General features: G+C 39.9%; 2 protein-coding genes across 2 annotated transcripts in view; both read left to right on the top strand.

The window, feature by feature from the left end:
• The window catches only part of edem3 (ER degradation enhancer, mannosidase alpha-like 3), a 57,794-nt gene extending 52,069 nt beyond the window's left edge, over positions 1–5,725 (top strand). Inside the window, exon 20 of the mRNA XM_052012154.1 lies at positions 799–5,725. Within this exon, the coding sequence (XP_051868114.1) occupies positions 799–1,313 (515 nt within the window). The 3' untranslated portion in view covers positions 1,314–5,725. The remainder of the gene's footprint in view (positions 1–798) is intronic.
• Positions 5,726–8,539: 2,814 nt separating this feature from the next.
• Positions 8,540–21,713, top strand: tor3a (torsin family 3, member A). The gene is given in 8 exon segments (XM_052012322.1): positions 8,540–8,863; positions 12,180–12,290; positions 13,004–13,147; positions 13,150–13,268; positions 13,601–13,699; positions 13,701–13,777; positions 17,788–17,912; positions 18,950–21,713. Coding segments are annotated over 8 exon segments (1,092 nt in total). The 5' UTR covers positions 8,540–8,694; the 3' UTR covers positions 19,198–21,713.
• Positions 21,714–22,516: the final 803 nt, after the last annotated feature.

Raw genomic sequence — 22,516 nt, forward strand, 5'->3', positions numbered from 1 at the left:
CCTGTAGGTTTATGTGGAAAAACACTGAAAAAGAAACTTTGAGGAAAGAGAGAGCATGATGGGTTAAGGTATGTGAGTATCATAATTTCAGCAGTGCGGAGCCTCAGGAATCTCATTGGCAGACAACCTACCATGGGGTACCTAATGTTCATTTGACACAGTACAGATATCAAAGTGGTTGCAGTCTATAAGATGATGGTTGACTGTATGGAGGAAACAAAGCTCAAGTATGAACAATAGTTGAGATGTACTACAAACTGAAGCCTGAGGAATATCTAGAAGTAGAATTTCCTTCCTGGCTTTGGGTGTTGGTTTGGAAAAGTTCCTTAAGTTGTGTAAGATAATGGTCACTGATTCTATCTAAGTAATAAAGTTTATCATTTAGAAGTTGGTAGTTTTCACCTTGTAGTCTCTTGAGAAAGATTCATACCTGTTTTATGCTACAGTAAGTCACTGTGGGTTTGTCATCTAAACTGTAAAAAAAAACTGGGATGATGACAAAGTTGTTTAAGGTCACCTGTTGATTTGAAACGAAGTACAGTTTATTAACAAGCCATTGTCAGATTTATAATATCTTGTAGAAATGATGTTATGATCATTATTCTGTATCTGATTCATTTGAAAATTGCAGTTGCTCTATTGTCTAGAATACCAATGTTTTGTCATGTAGGAGGAGCTCAAAACACCAATTGAATACAATTTAACACACAGTTGCAAATAAATGACCAAAATTACTCAATAACAAGTCCAATTGTTTGCACTTGTAACTTTAAAAGTATTTTAATACTTGATTTTTAGATCCGGATATGGAAGAATCGGAACAAAATTCAGAAGATGATTTGCAATCCAGGGAGCCAAGCTCGACCACATTTGAATGTCAGAGTGAAGCAGCATCTTACATTAAAATCCCAAGCAATGGGAAAGCTGATGAATCAGTGAACGAGGATGATGCCAGTGATCAGTCAATCATGCCTGGCACAAAGATACAACTAAGTAATGAAATTTTGGATATGTTGAGCGGTTCTGATCAGAACCCAAGTAATACTCCTGCAGACACATCGTCAGATACTGTTAATGTCAAAGATCAGGACCTGCAAAGGACAGATTGTCAAGGGACCTCAGAAGATGGACAAGAACCTTGCGCTCAATCTTCAGATCAGGTAAAGGAAGGGACCGATAGTGAGGTAGAGCCAGAGCAGGAATCCAGTCCAAATATTAGTCAAGAAACAGAGGCTCGAACAATAGACTCCTTGTTATCAGACTGGAAGGAAGAGATAGATGCCTTTGAAATGATGGATAAGGACGAGCTATGACCGTGATCATACATTTGTATGATGGGATTTTCCTCCTTTTCCCCCAGATGAACTGGGTGTAATAGTGCACAGTGACATTCCCTGATCAATTGGAATAATGTGCCGATCTGTCTCTTTGATTTGTATCAACTCTCAAATGTGGAGAAGGTCCTCTATACACTGATCATCTTTTCTACCTGTTTAATCTGAAGATACCAGTCAGATGAATGGTTTTCCTGATACAGCATGCCTCAGACTGTGAGAAATGTGCCAGGGTTGAGAGAACGTCTTTCATTATTTTCTACCTTTCCCTCCTTCTCCATTCGCATGCACACTCCTTCAGACTAATTTTATTGTGTTACTGCAGGTTTTAAAACCACACTATTCTGCAGCATTTATCCACTATATAATTACAAGCTGACAGCCACTTGCCAGATTAAAACACCAGATTGCTTAATTTATTTTTTTTAAAAAGCTTGTAATTACTGAAATATGATTTTAGCTTCTATTTTGTTTTTCTAACAAACTGGAAATAATTCTTGACAATGCTGCCTCCAGCAATGAAATTTATTATCAAGTGTTTTCAGCACCATCCCAACTAAATGAGGAAAAAATAAAGGATTCAGTGTTGTCAGACATTGGAACTTGTGGTTCGAAAAAAAATATTAACAACAGACTTGATTTTTACTTTGTTCTGTCTTGATTGTCCATGTTCCTCCATCACACTCCTAAACCTTTCCAAGCCTGTTATCTTCTATTTCATATGCTGCAGGGATAACACCCAGCCAATTCAGGTATTAAAACTAATGACTATCACAGGGGCACTCACTGATTTTACACTTTCCCTTTGTGGACATCGGATCACACAGAAATCTGGTCCATTTGCTAGAACCTTCTGTCCTATAGCTGTTAACTGAATAATTCTACTGCTGAATCCAAATCTAGTTACAGCTTTGATATCAGATGATAGATTGGTTAACCTTGTAAAAGCTTATGGTTAACAGGTGGCAGCTCCTCTGTATTGGTTACTAATGCAAACAGGACTAGTTTGTAAGACCATTTTGGATGAAAATTATAACAAAACATAGTGTTTTTATGTTTTATATTTTTTTAAAAATTGAATTGTGTAAGGCTAGGAGTATGCAATGGAATATTATTTTAGACCAGTAGTTTGGGAAAGCCCAACACTGTCATGTACAACAAAAAAAAACTTAATGGTTGTGAAGTAGGTCACAATGCTATGGATCATTTTGCAGGAATATTTATCTGTCAGAGACTTTCCTCTGCAATTTGAGCTGACCTTAAATGTTCAAGATATTTTACCTGTTGAAAGTTTCCTTCTTAAAGCATTAATTGCAAATTGATAGAATTTTAAACATTTTTTTTTCCTGTCTGATTCAATAGACTTCCATATTTATCGTACAGCCCTACCATTCTAACAGCTGTGGGACGTTGAGCCATGAATTAAGTAGTTAATTGGCACTACTTTTAATGCCCTTCAAAGTGATGCAACTCTATCCCAAACCTAAAAATAATTAATTGATGAACATGTGTAATTGTTCGATTTATGCTCCCGTTAAGTGCCTTGCGATGTTTTACTGTGTTAAAAGTCACTATATAAATAGAAGTTGGTGTTACTTGTTCTTTTACTATGTTTTTAGATAACATAGTTTGGTTTATAAGTGTGCAGCCTGGTGTGTTATTCTGTTTGTGTTGCTGAATCAGTGAAGTTCAGTCGCAATATTACAATTGATCTCATTGTTACTCGTCCAGGGTAAGGAAATATGAGTCAGGGTGCCTCCTCCATTTGGAAGTCCATCAGGTTAGCATTACATAAGCAGAAGTTCCATGCCTTGATCCATCAGGTATCTCGAATGACTGTGTGCCTGACCCGAGGGCACGTAGATGTTCAATGGCCGCATTACCTCCTGGCTCTGACTGGGTGTGTGTGAGAAATAGTTATATGATAAGGTGTTAGAAACTGGACAACACTTGCAGGATTGTATCCCGAACAAAGTGTGAAGTGAGGAGAGAAAATAGAAAGATTTTTTTCGAAAAGGACACAGTTGTTTCATGGATCTATTTTTTCCTCTCTAACAAATTAGTTTGTCGATACAGAGTGCAATGATATATCTTTGTATGTCAGCGTACTCTGTAACCTTTATAACCCTGTGCAAATAGTTCAACTTTGGGGCAAAGCGAATCCTTTGATAGAAAATCCCGACAAGTTAAAAAGTTCACTTATGATACTTTTGAGCTGTTACTCATTTTAGAAGAACGTTTGACATTTTCGAGAACGAGGAGTATTTGGAGTTCAGTTTTAAATATTGAATGTAATGGATATGGAAACATTGTTTTCTGATGTTTTGTTTGTAATGTTGTGGTCTTAAGTCCTGTAGTGTACATTAAGATCTTTTGGGATAGGCAGTGTGCATCATTTATGGACTAAACCCTCTTTGCACATGGCAAAATATGCACACCTTTATAAATATAACCATCAATAAGCCTAATTCGCACACTATCAAATAGAGACATTTTCTTTACTGTTCGGATCCTTGATTATTCAAAACTTGTACTTCTGTCAGGGTGAATAAATGCTCCTGCAGTTCTCAAAGGGTAAGACTGCAAAGGATCCTTCTGAAAGTTAGGTTCTTATTTCACAGTGGAGTTGAAAATCTGTAAGTCACGATTTTTCAGTATCAATGATTATCTCCGTAAACCACCATTTGTATACATTTTCAGTATCTAACAATGTTGTATATTACTGTTCATTATTATATAACATTATGATTGATGTTGACAAATTTTGAAATCTGTTTAGTTCCATAATTCCACTATAATTTGGAGCAGGTATCCTGCAGATATAGAACGCTTTTGCTTAGATGCTGCTAAATGTAGGAGGTATACAGTTAGCTGTTACTTTGCTCACCCAAATATTACAATTATTATAAGATTATTAGGAAGTGATTTTTTTTTTGTTTGTTTAAAGTTGTCTATTTCTGTATGGTCCAGATTGAATAACTCTAAGTGCATCTGCAATAATTAAATTGCTTAACCATTAACCATGACAAAATTAGGCACAAAAATCTTTTTTATTTTAATTGGAAGGGAAAGATCAGTAAACAATTTTACTGCTTCTGCATTGCAACTTTTTGACTTTATGGTGAAGCAATATGATGAGGTATTCCTGTATTTTGAGCAGGCTACAGAGCATGCAACAGCTCTGCTAATTCTTCAGATGATCTGTCATATTGACTGAGTGATTACAAAGCAGCTAAATGTTAACATATCCATTCTCAACTAAAAGAGTTTCAAAGGATGTAGGATTATATTGTTGGCCTATACATAACATATATAAGCCCTATTGAACCCAACTAAATAGGGAATTTACCAGCTTTATAAAAAACAGAAAAATGCTGGAAAACATTTAGCAGATCAGTCAACAAATATTGAGAGGGGGGTGGGGGGGAAGAAGCCACGAACATTTCAAGGCTGGCATAGCTTTTTGCAATATCAACTGTTTCTGTCCCCTCACCAATGCAGCCTGACCGGCTGAGTGTTTCCAATATTTTTTATATTTAGATTTACAGCAGTGAGTATTTTACTTATTTAAAGGCTGCAACTGGTTATAATACTATAGTTCGCCAAAGTGGAGATGACTGGACAATTCCACTGTCAATTTGGCTTGGATACCACACTGTTTTAAGTGACTGGTGTAATGCATGTAACTTGTGTCCAAAAATCCTTCACACAGTGCATTTTTCCAGGTGACATTATCTTTGTTTTACTGGGAGACATTGCTGTGGTTTGTTCCTTCTTCTGTTTAGTGAGAACATTGATTTTTCTTGGTGTTCAATAGACTTTTTGATTTGTGATATTATTGTCTATCCACCTCCAGCTCATTGGCTGATGCAGTGTTGCCAATACTCATTAGATTATTGATTTTGAAGTCCTGTAGTTGGTGCTGGATTGAGCTGTTTCATGGTTTAAGATCACATGGGAAATGTCAGTTTCATGTTAAAATCAAAAACACACAATTAAGGCATTCAGAATATAAAACTTGTTTTTTTTATGGAAGGAAAGGAAAATTTTGCACAGTAGTTATAAAAATAGCTATGCATTTTCTTTCCTCAGAGCTTTTAATTTGAATTGAAATTAAATTTAACACTGGGACCTGTTCCTTCATTGTGATTGTGGCATACTGTGTCAATCAGACTGTAGAATTTGCACAGCAGGTGCTAGAGTCCATGTCTTTCTCTAACAGAAATGGTGTAGGCACCGCAGAAAAACCTGTAAATAAAATGGACAGCTGTAAAATGTAAACTGTGATGTAAAAGGATCTGGTTAATTTTGTAGATATGATCACTGTATATATTTCTGCATTTGATTACTGTGATTAGTTTTGATTGTAAAGATTTAATAAACCAATGTAAATATAATGAAGTCTCTTTTGATTTGTTGATCTAAAAAAATCACAATAAAAAGGATGCCCCAATGTTTGAATTAAGTTGAACTTAAGAGTTTCAGAATTTTGTTTTAAATTTGACTAATAATCTATTGGCATTGAAAATTCGTAAAGATTCATAAACACTATCTCCGAATACAAAGCACGTTCCTGTTTAATACAGTTTCTTAATGCATCATGTTCTGGATAGTTGTATGAATTGGCATCATTAAAAAACTTCAAATGTATAGGTAACTAATGTGTTCAAAGCATTTTCCTGCAGCATCCTGGACATTAAAAGCGTGCGTGCAGAAGCCAAGCTGATGAATGGTCAATCCAAACATGAGGAAAGCAATGGATTCTTGAAGATGATGTGAGGAGGAAAGGCAAGTCATGCATGGAGATGTGTTGGCTATGTGCAGACAGGGTTGAAGCCATGCAGGAACATGCCCATAGGGTTGAGCAGCTAAGCAGATGTGATAGCGGAAGTGTGTCAAATACGGTAGGAGATTGCAATTGAATTATGTAAGTGTTCATTCAAGAATATTATTTGTCATTTATGGCGCACTCTGTTTCTGAAATTAGAAACTAGATGGTTATAAAATGAAAATATTGCAGGTGGGTGGGGACCACCTCTAGAATTATTGCAGTTCATGTGATGCTGCTCTTACGATGGTGTCACCAGCATTTTCTGATTTCCAACATCTGCAGTTTTTTGCCTGATCCAGCTCTGCATGGCTTGACTCACACAATGCAATCTTAATAAAGTGGAAAAGCCCACCGATTCTTCATTATTTTTCAGGTAAGTGGGAATCTTGGTAGCTTGAAATTCTACTTTTTCAAAATTTGACATCTGGGATGAATGACAAGTAAACTGTTGAGCACATAATAAAGTCAGGAGGAGAGGTTGCACAACCTCTGTTGCTTAGCAGATAATAATTCATCTCTAGCTGGAAATTCTCTCTTTTCACCCCATCATGTGCTCAGAAAAATAGATAAGTAATTGATAGATGCTTCTCCTTTTACTAAAGTTGTGTTGAGCATGATGTGCTTCACTCCACCTGTAAATCTGTAAGATAAATCTGGAATAACCGTGAAATTAGTAAATTCTTGTTAAAGCGCAGCTCTTTCATTTGAATTCTTGAGGGAAGGAAATCCACCATCCCTTGCTGGTCTGCCCTATATGTGACTCCAGACCCACCAACTTGGTGACATGCCATTTCAGAGTGCTGAGGCATTATAGTCTTGCTAGCAACACCCACATCCCGTGAACAAATAATAAAAAAAGCTGAGAATGAAGATGACAGAAATGTGAGTCACAATGAATGATGCTCGACATGTCCAATTGATATGCAGCACTAAAGTTTAAAGAATGTTGAACCATGTGGCCAAAGCAGCACAATTCAAGTCGGTCTCTGTATTCAGTTCAGGTTATCGAGGCATAAATTAGAGATTCATGTACTGCTGATTGTGCAGGGAAGAATCCTGAGGCTGACCCATACTGACAGGTCCAAGGTAGGAGAGACCTGAGCTCTTCAATCTAGGTGAAAGTATCTGAAAGATGGTCTTGGGTATTTGCGATAGTCACTGATATTAGGAAGAAGAGCTGGAGAATTAAAATGATCTTTTGTCTTACAAAATACAGAAATCCAAATCGATTTAAGATAAATTATGGTCTGATGTCAGGAAGCAGTTCTTGCAGAACAAGTGAGCAACACAAGTTGCAGTTATGGTGAAAACATTAAGGTCTGCTGAAGAAACAATGGGATGCAATAATAGAGCGAGTCTTAAAGTTTTTCTTGCTGGATGAGCTTAAATGGGCCAACTGCCTTCCTTGAATTAATTACCTTTTTGCTGAAATGCAGAATGGGGCCTCCCTCATCAGCAACATTGAGAAACTTTTATTTTAAATCAGGCTTTTGCAGACACTAGTGTTCAGTTTTATGATTCCTGATGTAATATGTATTACTTGAAGTTCTGCTCCATTGTAGTACTTAGCAGCAATGGATCCTTGGAGACTCTGATCTAGCTTGTGTCTGAAATGCGTACCATCCAATGTGATACATCCCATCTGTGCAGTAATCACGTTAATGAGAATAGTACTCCGTCTAAGCTGCAGACTACACATCATCTGTCCCATGGTGTGTTTCAGTAGACTCATTGTCCTCTCTGGTGCTCTCCACCCAACGTACTATCTTCTACGAATCACCCAAGCCACATTCTAAGCCAGTTTTTTTTCTAACTGTCGAAGAGTTGATGAATTAGAATAGTTAACCAATGTCCTTCTGTGACGTTGCTTATTGTCACAAAATTTGCGTGATTTCATGTACACAGCTCCCTGCTGAGTCCATTAGTAAATTAGCACACCTGGAGAGAGTGAAAACACATAGAACCACACTTCTGATAGCTGCTCAACGATCCTGCTCAAAAAAGTAAGTGAAACTTGCACCTGACTTGGAAATCTGACTCTTTGTGCTTGAACAGACTCCAACATTCAAAGGTAAGGCACTAGAAAACAAACACAGGAAATTGGGACTAGATGGGTGGGCACCATGGTCAGTATGGACTGGTTGGGCCGAAGGGCCTGTATCCACGCTGTATTGCTCTATGGCTCTATAACAAACAGCAAAGACAGGTGGAACTGTTTCCGAGGGCTTCAAGAAACTATTGTAAAAAATTCATGGTTATTACTTGTGTCTCTGAAGTTTATGGAATCTGTGATTCACACAAACTTCTCCCTCCTTTACAGTAAACATTGTAGTTTATTGCATCAATAAATTGGAAAATTATCTGGCTTGTTAAGGTCACTAACCTGATTATGCCAGTCCACGTGGCTAATGTGAAGTAAAGGTAAATATTAACCAAGAATGAAAATTTTAGGCAGTGAAAGTTTGCTACTATTCCCTTCTCGTCCCTTATACCCCCAACCTCTGCTTTTCAGCTCCTGGCGAGTCCCTAATGAATATCCAATGGCTCCCATTTTTCTGCTGGTGGTTGCTAAAGGTGAAGGGAAACATGATTCAGCAGCAGTTGGGAACATTTTCGGAGATTTTTCACTACATTCCTGCACAGATCTGGAAATCAGACTGTGAGACCAAAGAGTTGACGGACATCCCAAAGAAGAATGGTGAGTTAAATACATAAGATGTACATGGGAAAGTATGGAAATGAGTTGCAAACTTATTTGTTGAGAGATTTGGGTAGTTTATTTGATAAAATAATGTGTATTTAGGAGCAAATTATAGATTTAATTAAATTATTCCATTGCCAGGAATTACTTTAACATTGGGATACAAGTGAGAAAATTTAAAAAAAACAATACATGTCACGTCAAAGGACTCTAAGATAGTAAAACCACTAGATCAGTTCATATTTTACACTGATATACAAGTTTAAGACAACTTTTATACCTTGTAATATGTCATATACATTAATAGCTGTTATGCACATTTTTATTTATAGAGCTTCATTAGGTTCACCCATTCCCTCCAGACTTAGAAGAGGTTTATATTCTTGTTCAGTTGATGTGAAGTACTCCATTTAAACACAGGTCATTGCCCACAGAATACATGTTAACCTGTTCTGCAATGTAACCTTAGGAGTGTTCCAGCCCAAACATTGGCGTACAACATGGTATCTGTTAAATGGCAGTCTAACCCCTGAGGCTGATGACTCATCAGCTTGAACCACTGAGGTCCTGCCCATAAATTGCCAGCCATTTCCAAGATTTGCATAATGCAAAACTGATTCATCTGGTTTAAAATCTCCAGCAATAGCATTTGAATACTGGTTAGGGTATGCTAACCCATGTGATGTGTTTTTCGATACATGAGATTCTGTGAGGAATTCTCTTGGGTTGCTCCTTTATTTGGACATGGATTAGGAGTGGAAAGACAAGGCCAGAATGGGTTCGTCAAAGTTGCCACCTCAAATCTGCCTTCCCAGAAACTATAGCTGCATACTCCTCCCAAAATGCATGCAGTCCCTTCGTCACCCATACATTTAAACGTGCAAGGTTGGCTCCAAGGACCTCTTCCCCATATGGAATCTACAGCAGGTATCACTAAGCTAATAACATCAGAAAAGGCAATTTGCCTGATGGTATTTTTCTGCTTGAATTGTTTAAGTGCTTTGAGATTATGTCGCAGTTTTTGTTACTATGACTACTCAGTCCTGTCCTTCACTCTGGACCCAGACTTCCCATTGTCAAAAAGAGAATTGTTCAGGTAGGGCCATCCTCCACTATCGACAAAGCACATGAAGTGGAGGGGCTTTGAGGAGCTTTACGTTGGTGTCCCCAACATTTTACAGCCATTGTGCCTTCACCTTTGGCCCATTCCCACAGACACTTGTGCATCTGCGTGGAACATGAAGTCAGGATTTTCCATAATGGAATCATTCTCCTGCTGCTATTTCTTTGGCATTGATTAAGGTTACTTTTTCTTTAGCTATGCTGGGGGTCTGTGAGTAAGATGGATACTCCAATCCACAAACTGCTGCAGTACCTCTCTGGGTGGGTATATCAAGTCAAGGGAGAGGTTGGTATGTGCAGATGGTAAATGAGTGTTTGTCTTGATTTGCCTTGTATGACTAAGTTGTCCTGAAACCAGGAGCTGGGAAAACAAGGGGGGGGGGGGGGGGGGGGGCGGGGTTTGGAGGGGAGGCAGGAGATGCAGTGGTGGAGGTCATGTTGACATGGGTAGCTTCAGAGCCACCCAGAGGACAACAAGTTCCATTCCTGGACCATTGCCAGTTGTCAGGGGGCTGGAGCTTGCATTGAATTCCTCTGCTACTTTCTTCCACAAAGTTTGCACAATGGGGCTTCCTATCTTTTAAAATCTCTGAGACTTTTCCTCTGGCACTGACGACTGCCACATTTCCATAGATAGATTTGAAAAGCCAGCTACTGTCAATGCTGCCCCCACAGCCACCTTGTAAATGTCGCACCAGAACTGCAGATCTTCTCTCCCAAAGTGAGTAAACCAACAAAGAGTCTTTTTTAAAAAAAAAACAGAAAATGCTTAAAATACTAAGCAGGTCAGGCCTCCCGTGGGGAGAGAGAAAAATTACAGGTGGCTGATGCAAACAGGAAAGAGGGGAATTCAGTATTGAATCCTGAGGGCTACAGAATGCCTTGTTAGAAGATGAGGTGTTGTTCTTGAAACTTATGTTGGGGGCAGTTGAAATAGAAAAAGAGAGATCAGAATGGGATGAAGAAGTAAAGTAAATATTCAACTGGAAGTTCAGTGATATCCTAGCAGACTAGTTAAAGCAAAGCAATCACCCAGTCTGTGTTTGGTTTCTCCAACATAGAGAACACATCCTGAGCACCAAATGCACAACTGACTTGCGTCTAGACAGACCATCTATGACGAGCAAGCATTCACCACCCTCCCAGCGCCAACAGCATTTGTGTCATCTGGGGTCTCCCGCTCTCCACCTTGTCCTGGACATTCCCTTAAGTCTCTCCACCCTCCCCCCTCTCTGCAATTTAAAACATGCTTGCTTTTCTTCCCCCCACTTTTCCAGTTCCAATGAAAGGTCATCAACCTGAAACATCCACTCTGTTTTTCCCTCCTGACCCGAGTACATGCAGGATTTTGTATGTTAATCTTGGATTACCAGCAGCCATTTCTGGCTTTTAAAAAGAGCAATTTTCTGCCCTCAAACTTCCCTTTGACTAGTGACAGTGATGGGGAAAAACCAGCAACAAGATGCTCTCTAGGTCAGGCAGCATCAGTGGAGAGTCAGAGAGAGAACACTTCAGCAATGATGAAGGCTCATCGACCTGAAACATTAACTGCCTCTTTCTGCACAGATGCTACCTGACCTGCTGATTTGTTTCCAGTATTTTTCAGTTTTTATTTAAAACTGAGCAACTGTAGTTTTTGGCTTTTTAATTATAGTTTAATGTTGGCGAGTGATAACCATACACAAACCCACCGACAACCTGCATGTGCAATTTAGCATCACGATGTGCCGGTAACTGTGGAAGCTCAGCAATGCACTCCTGCATCACAACATGAATAAACACCTGGGCATTTTCCAACTGTACTGACTATGAAGCTGGAGAAGCATCAGGTGCTACAGCTCTCAGCCCTGCTCCAGGTTATCGTCGTTCCCTTCCCACTTCAAATTAGTGTCTGGGATCAATGAAAGACTGACAAAGCACCAATGCATTGAGGAGATCCCCTGGGGATTTCAGGCTGCTGAAAGCCATACTTAGCCTTATCCGAGAAGGATCGGACCATGCAAGTTCCAACATTTTGTACAAATTGGTTAATCTGTACTATTTCAAACAAAGCTTCATCAAGGCAAGAAAGTCTGTTATTTTAGTGTATTTTAGCTTTATTAAATAGAGAAGCTTAAAAGATGTTTAAACATTTTATTCAAAGACACCTTATTATTGGTCTGGTATAAAACATTTGCTCCTTTTATTTCAGCAAACACTTTGGAGGCCTGGTCCTTCTTGGTCCAGGAGATAATGAGTTGGTACTGCAGTGTGCACGAATGCTGTGAGTCAGGAGATTGCCGGCTGATCAACAACATCACAGGTTGGTAAATGGGGATTAATTTTTAGGAATGGAAGAAACAACCCAGTAAACCAGAGCAGTAAATATCCTATTAACTTTAAGGTGAATGGGCTTTGATTCTGTTCTGTTAACATTGGCTTTAGTTCTAGTTCCTTACTTTGAGATGATATCAGGGATAGGATTAAGCTGGAGCAGAGTTTCCTGCAGATAACCTGCACAGAGAGCCTAAGTAATCTTATAGATGGGAGGTGCTAAAGTAAACTGGGTTGAACTGGAAATGCACTACTCAGCTGTGGTGCTGCCAACATATTCAGATTGCATCTCAACATCCATTGATCTGAGCTGTCATTTATAAGCTGCCTGATCATCAGGTTTGACTGAGATGGAGGTCCTGTGCTGGCCTATTCCCTTGCTCACAGCAGAAGGTGTTTGATGAAAGTTCTTTAGAGGTATGTCTACCCTACATTAAACACCATTGAAATTCCACTTTAAAACTTCAGCAGGCATGAGGCTTAACAAACAAGGAATAGTTTAAGTTTTATTTTCATCAGATTAGAACTGTGGTAAACAAATACCTCACTATCACCAGATGGACAGTAGAATAATGAGCCATTTCTGCCATCACACTCACTTTGAGAAATATGCCATTTAGATAAACATCTTAAGAATGGATTCACCTCTGAAGAAGAAATGGAAAGGTTACCGTAACATTTGGTCTTGTGTTTTCTAACTAGGTCTTAATCACGACCTGAGCATAAAATTGCATGGGCAGCATCTAGTCAAGGAGGTTGTGGTGAAAGCAGTGAAAGGTTTCCTAGCAAACGAAAACCCAGAGAAAGCATTGACACTTTCCTTCCATGGCTGGTCTGGCACTGGCAAGAATTTGTGGCAAAAATGATAGCAGACAACCTGTACCAAGATGGACTAAGAAGCGAGTGTGTGCATTTCTACATCGCTCCCTTCCACTTTCCACATGCTGGCCTGGTTGACGTTTACAAGGTAAGCAGTACTGAGGTGACTGAATGGATACCCAGCCCACTTGGACACATCGTGTGCAGCAGTTTATCTGCTCAATCTCACCCAAACCTAAAAGATGTGAGCTCTTTGTTCTGTTCAACATCATGGGTAAGGCAGAAATAGGACTGGGAAAAATGAAAGCATTCCTATTTCCTCATCAGAACACTGGCCTTCAGCAGTCTAAATGAGTCATTCTGACTCTGCCTCCCTGCGTGAGGGTGCGTGAGCAGAAGGTAAACAACATTCCAAAGGAGGAAGGAAACCCCAAATTGATAAAAGGTGGGAATCTTCACAGTTACTTCTCTTTCTTTCAGGCTCAGCTCCAGCAGTTCATACTGACGGCTGTACAAAAATGCCAACAGTCCTTATTTATTTTTGATGAGGCAGAAAGCTGCATCAAGGCCTTATTTGATTGCCATCAAGCCTTACATTGACCACCATGACCACGTGAATGGAGTGGACTTCAGAAAGTCAATGTTTATTTTATTAAGGTAATCTCAACTAAAATAGTCATGGAGTTATTAGCGTAATAAAAAAGGCAGGACTATTGGTCCCAGCTACTGGAGCTAAAGCCTTTCAAACGACTTTGAAGATGATTATACGTTTCAATTGGCACCAAGAGTGTCACTGTCAAAATCAGAGCTGCTCTGCTGTGCTAAGGTGGTCCACAGGAGACCTTTACAGATTCCAGCTCTATTTGTGGCATATTGAGCTGCTTTCCCCAAGCATGTTTGGTAGCATGAGGGATCTGCTTGCATGGGAATATCAAGGTTGATGTATCTGCATATAAGTGAGCAAAGTACTGCTTCAAGAATAACCTTAGTTCTGCTAAAGATTGATTATAGAACAATTCAGGCCCTTCAGCCCACAAAGCTGCGCTGAACATGTTCCCTACCCCAGAAATACTAGGCTTACCCATAGCCCTCTATATTACTCAGCTCCATGTACCTCTTGTCTCTCGAAAGACCCTATCGTATCAGCCTCCACCACTGTTTCCGGCAGCCCATTCCATGCACTCACCACTCTCTGAGTAAAAAAAAACTTACCCCTGACATCTCCTCTATATCTACTCCCCAGCACCTTAAACCTATGTCCTCTTGTGGCCACAAATTCAGCCCTGGGGAAAAGCCTCTGACTATCTACCCTATCAATACCTCTCATCATCTTATACACCTTAACCAGGTCCCCCCTCATCCTCTGTCTCTCCAAGGAGAAAAGGCCGAGTTCCCTCAACCTGCTTTCATAAGGCATGCTCCACATTCCAGGCAGCATCCTTGTAAATCTCCTCTGCACCCTCTCTATGGCTTCCACATCTTTCCTGTAGTGAGGCGACCAGAACTGAGCACAATACTCCAAGTGGGGTCTGACCAGGGACCTATATAGCTGCAACAATACCTCACAACTCCTAAATTCAATTCCACAATTGAAGGACAATACACCATATGCCTTCTTAACCACAGAGTCAACCTGCGCAGTCCTATGGACTCAGACTCCAAGATCCCTCTGATCCTCCACACTGCCAAGAGTCCTACCATTAAGACTATATTTTATTACGTTTTATTACGTATATGAGGTTTAGAAGTTTTTTTTTCCCAGCATATGTTATAGAGACTGTGGTCCCTACCTGACCCCAGTCACTCTGTAGCTGCAGTTAAGTTTAATATATCAGGTTTTATTGAACTGGTTCCAAGGTGACTCCAGGTAGCTCTTAAGCAGGTGGACATAGCTCTGGGATTTGGACTGTCTGTATGTTTAACATCTGCCATAATTGAATCCATGGTCTATTAGATTTAGGGGGAGGGATGTTGCTGTGTGCTTTCAGCTACAGTTTTATGCAGTGACTGCAGCCAATTCCTCATTTCATACTTCCTACAGTTTAAAAAAAAACAAACTAAATGAACTCAAAATTGCACAAAATCAATATCTCTGAATAGTTCTTAACCCTGACAGGTGGAAGCTGCCAACTCAAATCAAACTCGCTATTGGTAAATGTTACACAAAGATCAAATAGTAAAGTTTCAATGTCACAACCTTATTTAAAAATCTGTAGATGTGGAACTACGCAGATCAATGTTATTGCAACTGATTGCGTGTTCCCCAGATAACCTGAGTTAAGACTACATTCTCTGGAGGCATTCAGCCTGTGGAGGCTGTCAGGTCCTGAAGTAATTGCACATTTATTTGATTTTTTTTTTGTCTCAGCCAACTATAACTTTTGCTCCTCCCAACTAACTAAAGATCTTAGCTGGAGCAGCTGTGAGAGAGCCATTGACTCCTGTTTGGGAAAGTAATGAGTGAGGAAATTGACTGAGGTTAAAATTGATACCCCTAGCTAAATCTTGCATACAACATAGAGTGTAGTGGGAAAGGAAGTCAAAGGAAGGTAACAAGCATGCACCTGAGAGATAAAGAATTAGTGTCTGAAAATGAAGCCAAAGGGATAAATTCGAAGGAGTACTTTGAGCCCATTAACAAGATAGGAAAGAGACGTGAATAAATGCCCAGCTCTAACCAAAGAAGAGTTTGGGGGGACGTGCAAGGGCAGAGTATTTAAGGTTATAGAGAGAGTCATAAAAACAAGGGCCAACAATGTAGAGGAGTTGATAATTAAAAACAAGAGATGAGGATAAGGATTGGGATGCACGCATCTAACACAGGGATGAGGTGAAGTGAATGCAAGGGGAGCTTGTAAGATTGGAAAAATTAAGTGAGTAAGTGATGGTGCCAAGGTAGGGGCGCAGCACAATGGAAAGCAAAGAGCTCTTGAGACGAGCTACAGATACAAGCCATGAAGGAAGGCCTTGGTCATGTTGGAGCTGAGCCAAGAAGGGGTAGGGTCATCAGTAACAAGGGTGCAGAGATGGTCAGACAGCTGAGTGACACTGGAGTACCGATAGCACCTGATGCCATTAGTAGACGCATGGTAGGTAACAGCCCACGTGAATACTGACAGCAAATTTTTGTCGTTTCTCCCAGTCATACATCATAGTTTGGTTGGAAAGCTGCAGAAACCCCTGTAAAAGGTACAAATGGCTTTCTGTGCTCTGTGAAGGTTCAGTGAAACAGTCAATTGAATCCTGAAAGGAATTCATTCCACTTAATAATGGAGACAACCTTGGAAAAGCTCGAAGGGTCAGAACACAGATGTAGATGAAGCTTTGAGGAAAAGAACCAATTGCTTTGCAGCAGCAAAAAAATGGAGCCATGGTAGGGAACTGGAGGGAGGAGGCATTCTCCGAGTCCCAGCACACCAGAATCAGAAACTGGTGTCTGCCTCTGCTGCCAATTGAAGTAAAATCCCAGCACCTGTATTCAGTCATGAGAAATCAGCTACTGCTGACTTACACTATCAAGTCTTGGGTTTCCCGGCAAGCATTAGGGCCAGTTTTATCAATAGCTACTGTACGTTCTTCATTACTGCTTGCATTTTGTACTTGTTCCCTGGAGCATTTAGTTTAAAGAAAAATGACTTTGGCTCTTGCCACATCACATTGCACAACTGTACAGGGGTCCCAAGGGTCGCTTGCCAGGTGACTGAGTTTTGTCTCGTCAGATGAAAAAGTTTTATTCTGGAACAGAAGATCTGGGTTAATTTTCTATCCAGTTATTGCTCAAGTACAGGACTTCAATATATCGTAACCTTTTATAATTCATAAACTGAAGTGATGGGTTATTGGCTTTTAAATGTAAATCTGTAGAGTTCAAATCAATATAATAGGTCAGACACAAGGGAAACTTTTGGCCATTTAACCATGCTGTTTCCTCCCTGTTGACACAGGTTGGACTCTGAGCAGTGTGAAGCGATTCATTGTTCTTGCTATGTTGTACAGACATACCACAGGCATGTACACCAACTGACTATAAACTAGAGAATCTGAAAATTACTGCAACAAGTAATCCCATAAATCCTGGTCAGGGTCTTTGGACATTGGTGTCATGGTAAAAGTGGGTTCTAGCTTTCAGGCAAGTAGTTGCCTCAGAGAAATGTCTTCACTGAAAGGATTGTGAATCTTTATGACTCTCTAATTCAGAGGGCTGAGGGTACACATCAAGAATATTTGCAATTAATAGATTTGTGAATATTAAGTGGAGTGTTGGTTGTAAAATTGAACTTTAAGACAAGTGCTGATCTTACTCTATCAGTTTTCTTCTGAAAGTTATCTACATTGGCTGCAAATGCAAAACCCAAAAGAGAATACTATTATTAAATCGAAGGTAATTTATAACCGGCATGAAGTTGGGGAACAGAAGTGTTCCAAATGGCTTGAAACGTTGTTGAACTTTTTGCTTTTTCCCAGTTATTGAATACTTGATTTCAAGCCAACTGTAAAGCTAAGCAACTTCCATAAACTCTTGGATTCAATTCAATAATCACCCTGGGCTTCTGGTGGGTTAGTAATTTGTTACTGAATTAATGTACAACCAAGGTGAACTCCTAACACCATTGTTTTGTCCAGTGTTATCCTGATACTAATTCCCTTCAAACATTTCTCCACTCTAGTAATATCGGAGGAAGTTCCATAAACAGGGTGGTGTTAGAAAATTGGCGAGCAGGACGAGCCCGAGAGGAGATTACCATGGAAGACTTGGAACATCGGATCCAAAGGGAAGTTACAACATCAAAAGGTAATTCATATTAGAAGCAGGACAGTGAGGAAAGGAGCCTTTTAGTCCACTGTATTCATGCTAGCCAATGTGTTTTAATCACATTTTCCAGCACTTGACCCACAGCTTTTTGTGCCACGGTGTTTCAAGAACTCCTAGAGATACTTCAATGCTGTGAGAGTCTCTGCCTCCACCATCACTTCAAACAGTGTATTCCAGATTCCAAGCACCCTCTGGTGGAATAAAATTCAAATTCTCTCTGAATCTCCTGCCCAAAACCTTTGCCTTTGCCTTCTGATCATAGACACCTCTGCCACAGGGGAAAAGTTTCTCACTATCTACCCTACCTACGCTCCTTAATTTTGTACACTTCAGTCAGATTTCCCTCCCCAGTTCCATGGAAAACAAACCCAGCCTGTCGAGTCCCTTGTAACTGATATGTTCCTTTCCAGTGCAATCACATCCTTCCTATGATATGGTGACCAGAAATGCACACAACACTCCAGCTGTGGCCTAATGAACATGTTATATTGTTGTATCATAACCTCCCTGCACTCGCATTCCATGGCCTAGCTAATGAATTCCCTGTTGGGAAGCACTTGGATGAATAAGAGCACAAAGGGATGGTTATGGAACAATTAAAGGCATGATGTGTGTGAGGGATAAGAAAGCTTTCAAGGTGGGAATCGAGTGAAGAGATGGAAAGGGTTGCAAGAACATATATGCAGACAACAAAGGTGGTTTAGTGTGATGCCTCCACAGTCAACTTGACAGTAGCAACAAATACAAACAGTAAATACTCATCAGCAACAAGGCCATCAATTAATTACGTTCAAGGCGATATATGCTAACAAAACTGACGTGACTGATTTTTATGCATCTTCCCAATATCAGGAAAAGTCAGCATCAGAACTGCAGTCATGAATATTAATGGTGGAACTGGTGTAATGATCCAGTGTTTTTGAAATACTCCATTGTAAATTGGACACAATAAACAAAAGCATTCAAACATTAAATGGTTGCTAAAGCGATGGTATAATTCTTGTGTTTGTTTCTAGGTGGCTTTGCACATAGTGGCCTTGTGGCTGAGAACCTCATTGACTTCTTCATCCCTTTCTTACCTCTGGAGTACAAGCACATTAAATTATGTGTACGTGATGCTCTTCATTCCAGAGGAATCGAGTACAAGGTAGACATCCTGGATGAAGTGGCAAAGGGAATGCTGTATGTTCCAAAGGAGGAAAATCTGTTTTCAGCCCAGGGCTGTAAATCAGTCTCACAGCGGGTCAACTTCTTTCTGCCCTGAACCATAAGAGTTCAAGAAACAGCTCTTTAAGAACACTTTGTATTCCTGGAGACCACGTCACTCCCTCACTTCACAGTAGCAGTTGCCCTCTAGCACCTGAGAGAAAGAAATCTGACCCAAGCAACAGAGAAGAAAGGTAACCTTTAAGAAGTCAAGGAACAAAACTGCCTTCTGGTTTCCTGACTTTCTAGTGAAACATAGCTGCATCCTTGACCATTGCAATCCATACTTTAATGTTATTGGGTATTGTGGATCCAATGATGTGCAAACCTAGGTTTTGTAGATCGTGAAAATATCAGGCAGAAGGATAGAACTTTTCCATTATATTGATGTTTCTCTGCACCAGTCTGGCAGCTTTTCAACCATTTATATCCGGCATTGACTGTCACTCATCTCCTCAAAATGGGGGTGAGGTTGCATGTTACCCTGGCATGCCGAATACGGAGGAGACACAAGAGACAGCAGATACTGGAATCTGGAGCAACAAACAAGCTGCTGGAGGACTGGTGCAGGGTTTTGACCTGAAATGTAAACAATTCCTTCCCCCATCCCATCCCCCCCACAGATGCTGCTCAACCCAGAGTTCCTCCAGCTGATTGTTTGTTCCATGCCAAATACAAGTTTCCTTTTCCCCTTCACTTTTTCTTTCTGGATGTAGAGTTACTAACCTTTCCCCCTGGAATTGTTAGCGACGTCCTGCTTGGTGCAGCAGGCTATAAATTATTATAAAATATAAATTTTTAAACTAAACTATTGTAGTTAGGCTGGAGTATAAAACATTTTATCATTTGTGATAAATGCAATATCACTGGATATTGTTACATATTTCCAGTGTGCCACTGCATTTCAAATGTATTTTAAAGGTCAAGTTTAGAAATTTCTCTACATTTAACTAAAAATTACGAATCAGATTCTAATAGTAATCATTCTATGATAAAATGCCTTTCACATCATCTGTGTCTTACAAAGTTTTGCATGCTGCAAATGCAGTATTGATCCTTTCCCTCCTCAGCCTCTCGGCAGCATTTAATAAATGTTTAGCTTCCCCTGTTGTTCATCATATTGGTACAGCTTTCATGTGTTTCTGGCTGGTGCCTCTCCCACAGTGGTTCCCTTTCCCCTTGGTTCTATCCTTTGCTTCTGTTCCTCATCTGTGTACTACGACTACCCCTTGGGAAAAACACACTGAAACATGGGTTTTCCAAGTAGAGATTTACTAATGACACTGGCTCTACCTCAGTCACCCTAGCCCAGGTTAACATTCAAGATTATTGAAATCTCTGGTCCCTGCTCCTCAAGCATATCCTTACTGATTCCATCTTAGCTTTTTTGCACAACTCAGCCAAATTTCAAAATTCCTTCCATCTCCATGCCCTTGCAAGTCACCATCAATCTTTAAGCTAGCCTGTGCATCATTTCATCAATACGCCCTTTGCTGACTTGTCATTTTTCCAAAATTTGGATCAAGTTCAGCCACCCATATCTTATTCCAAACTAAAAGCTCATCACCCTGTCCACTAACACGGTGATATATTAATGCATTCTTTTATCGCACATTTGGTTCTGGTTCCTTTCTCAGAGAGCTGATAATGCAAGTGCAGGATGAATCAGCTCTGAACAATACGTGCAATGCTGAATACGGTGAATGAGGTGTTCTCCCATTGTGTAACTTTCACATAACAGGCACCAATGTAGCCAGGCAAACCCCTAGTTCTGATAACTTGGAAAATGCCCAATGTGATGCAACCAATTTGCTCAAGAGCTGTACCTGCATTGTCAATAATACACAACATATCATTACCAGGTCTCTGGTACCACAGGTGCCTGAAGAAAATGAAGTGGAAAGCTAATGCTTTCAAATTCTTCAAGTCAAGTCCAATTTTCTTCAGGAAAAGAATGCTTCAAATGAAATTCACAGGTGAAACTGTAAAAAGAAATTAGCAATAAAATCAGATTCAATCTTTTCCCCTTTCACCACAATATAATAATGCAATTATTTTGCTGACCATGTGATATAAACTGAAACTCATTGAAGGACCTGTGACAAGGTAGATAGTTGCCACTTGTGCAAGTCATAGGTCATGTTTCCTCTGGTCATTGTGTCTGGTGTACTTCCTATTGCTGCACAAGGTGTTAGAGGATGGGAGTTATTGAATGAAGGAAGAAAGAACTGCTGATAGTGGAGTGAAAGGAGTAGAGAATCAGACAACCATATCTGAAGAGTAAAAGCAATGTTTGTCCAAGATCTTAACTTGCCTGTAAAACTTGCAGTTTATGATTGACTTGTTTAAAAAAAGAAACCACAACACAGTACTAACCTGGTTCAAGTTGAAGGCTTCTGAATACAATTTCTGTGTAATTGCAATATAATTGTTTCATTTTCAACCTCTGTTTTCCAGTCTCACCCTAATTTTTTCCCCTAAGTAAAATCACAATTATTTCTGCCTCTGAGAGAAGTGTTAAACTGTGCAGTGTCGTTCCATTGTGGACTTGCATCCATCTGAAAAAGGTCTCAGATATTGCACCACCCCCCCCCCCAGAATCGTGCACCAAAGCAGACTTCACGATCACCTTCATTTCGTGAGACATTCATAGAAGTGTATTTGAAATTAACCAAAGCTATGTTTGATAACACTGTGGTTAATTTCTTAAAGAACTGTTGCAGAGCAAGGAAAGAAATAAGCTAACTGTTAAGATAACCATAGTGACTTGAGCAATACAGTGAGTAGACATAGTTGTGACTTATTTACCTGTCCGCTGTATGTGCCAATGTGGAAGCCAGTGATAACTGCAATGAGAAAAAACTTGATTAGTAAGGTACCTCTTTGAACAGTGGATATGATATAGATTGCTCTAATTAGTCAAAGCTATTTTCATTTGACAATGGAGATGCTTATAGTGAACCAGACAGACAGTTTCAAAGTTTGAAAATTCCATTGAAGCCACCGAGTTCCTCATTCCCTCTGCAAGTTCAGAGCCCCACGCAACAAAGCTCCAACATAACCAAAACTGGTCAAGGAGAATTGGGTCAGTGGGGACAAAAACAAAAGCAGGGGATTGGGTTAAGAGTAAAATGCTAAACAGAAAGCACAACTTTTTTCTGGGTTAGACATCCAGAAGACGACTTGTCCCTCTTTCTGTTCCCTATCAATGGGATGAAAATGTTATATGTCAATTCCTCCAAACAACTCCAAAATTATTCCTTGTCCTGTTCCCACCTTAAATGACAGGGTTATTTTACACAAAGAACAGCCTCTTCCTAATTCGATGGCAGAAATGTGTTTTGGCCCGTGCACTATGAATTGTTCCTTTTTAATTC

Source organism: Pristis pectinata, chromosome 3 (assembly GCF_009764475.1).
Source record: "Pristis pectinata isolate sPriPec2 chromosome 3, sPriPec2.1.pri, whole genome shotgun sequence".
Lineage (NCBI taxonomy): Eukaryota > Metazoa > Chordata > Chondrichthyes > Rhinopristiformes > Pristidae > Pristis > Pristis pectinata.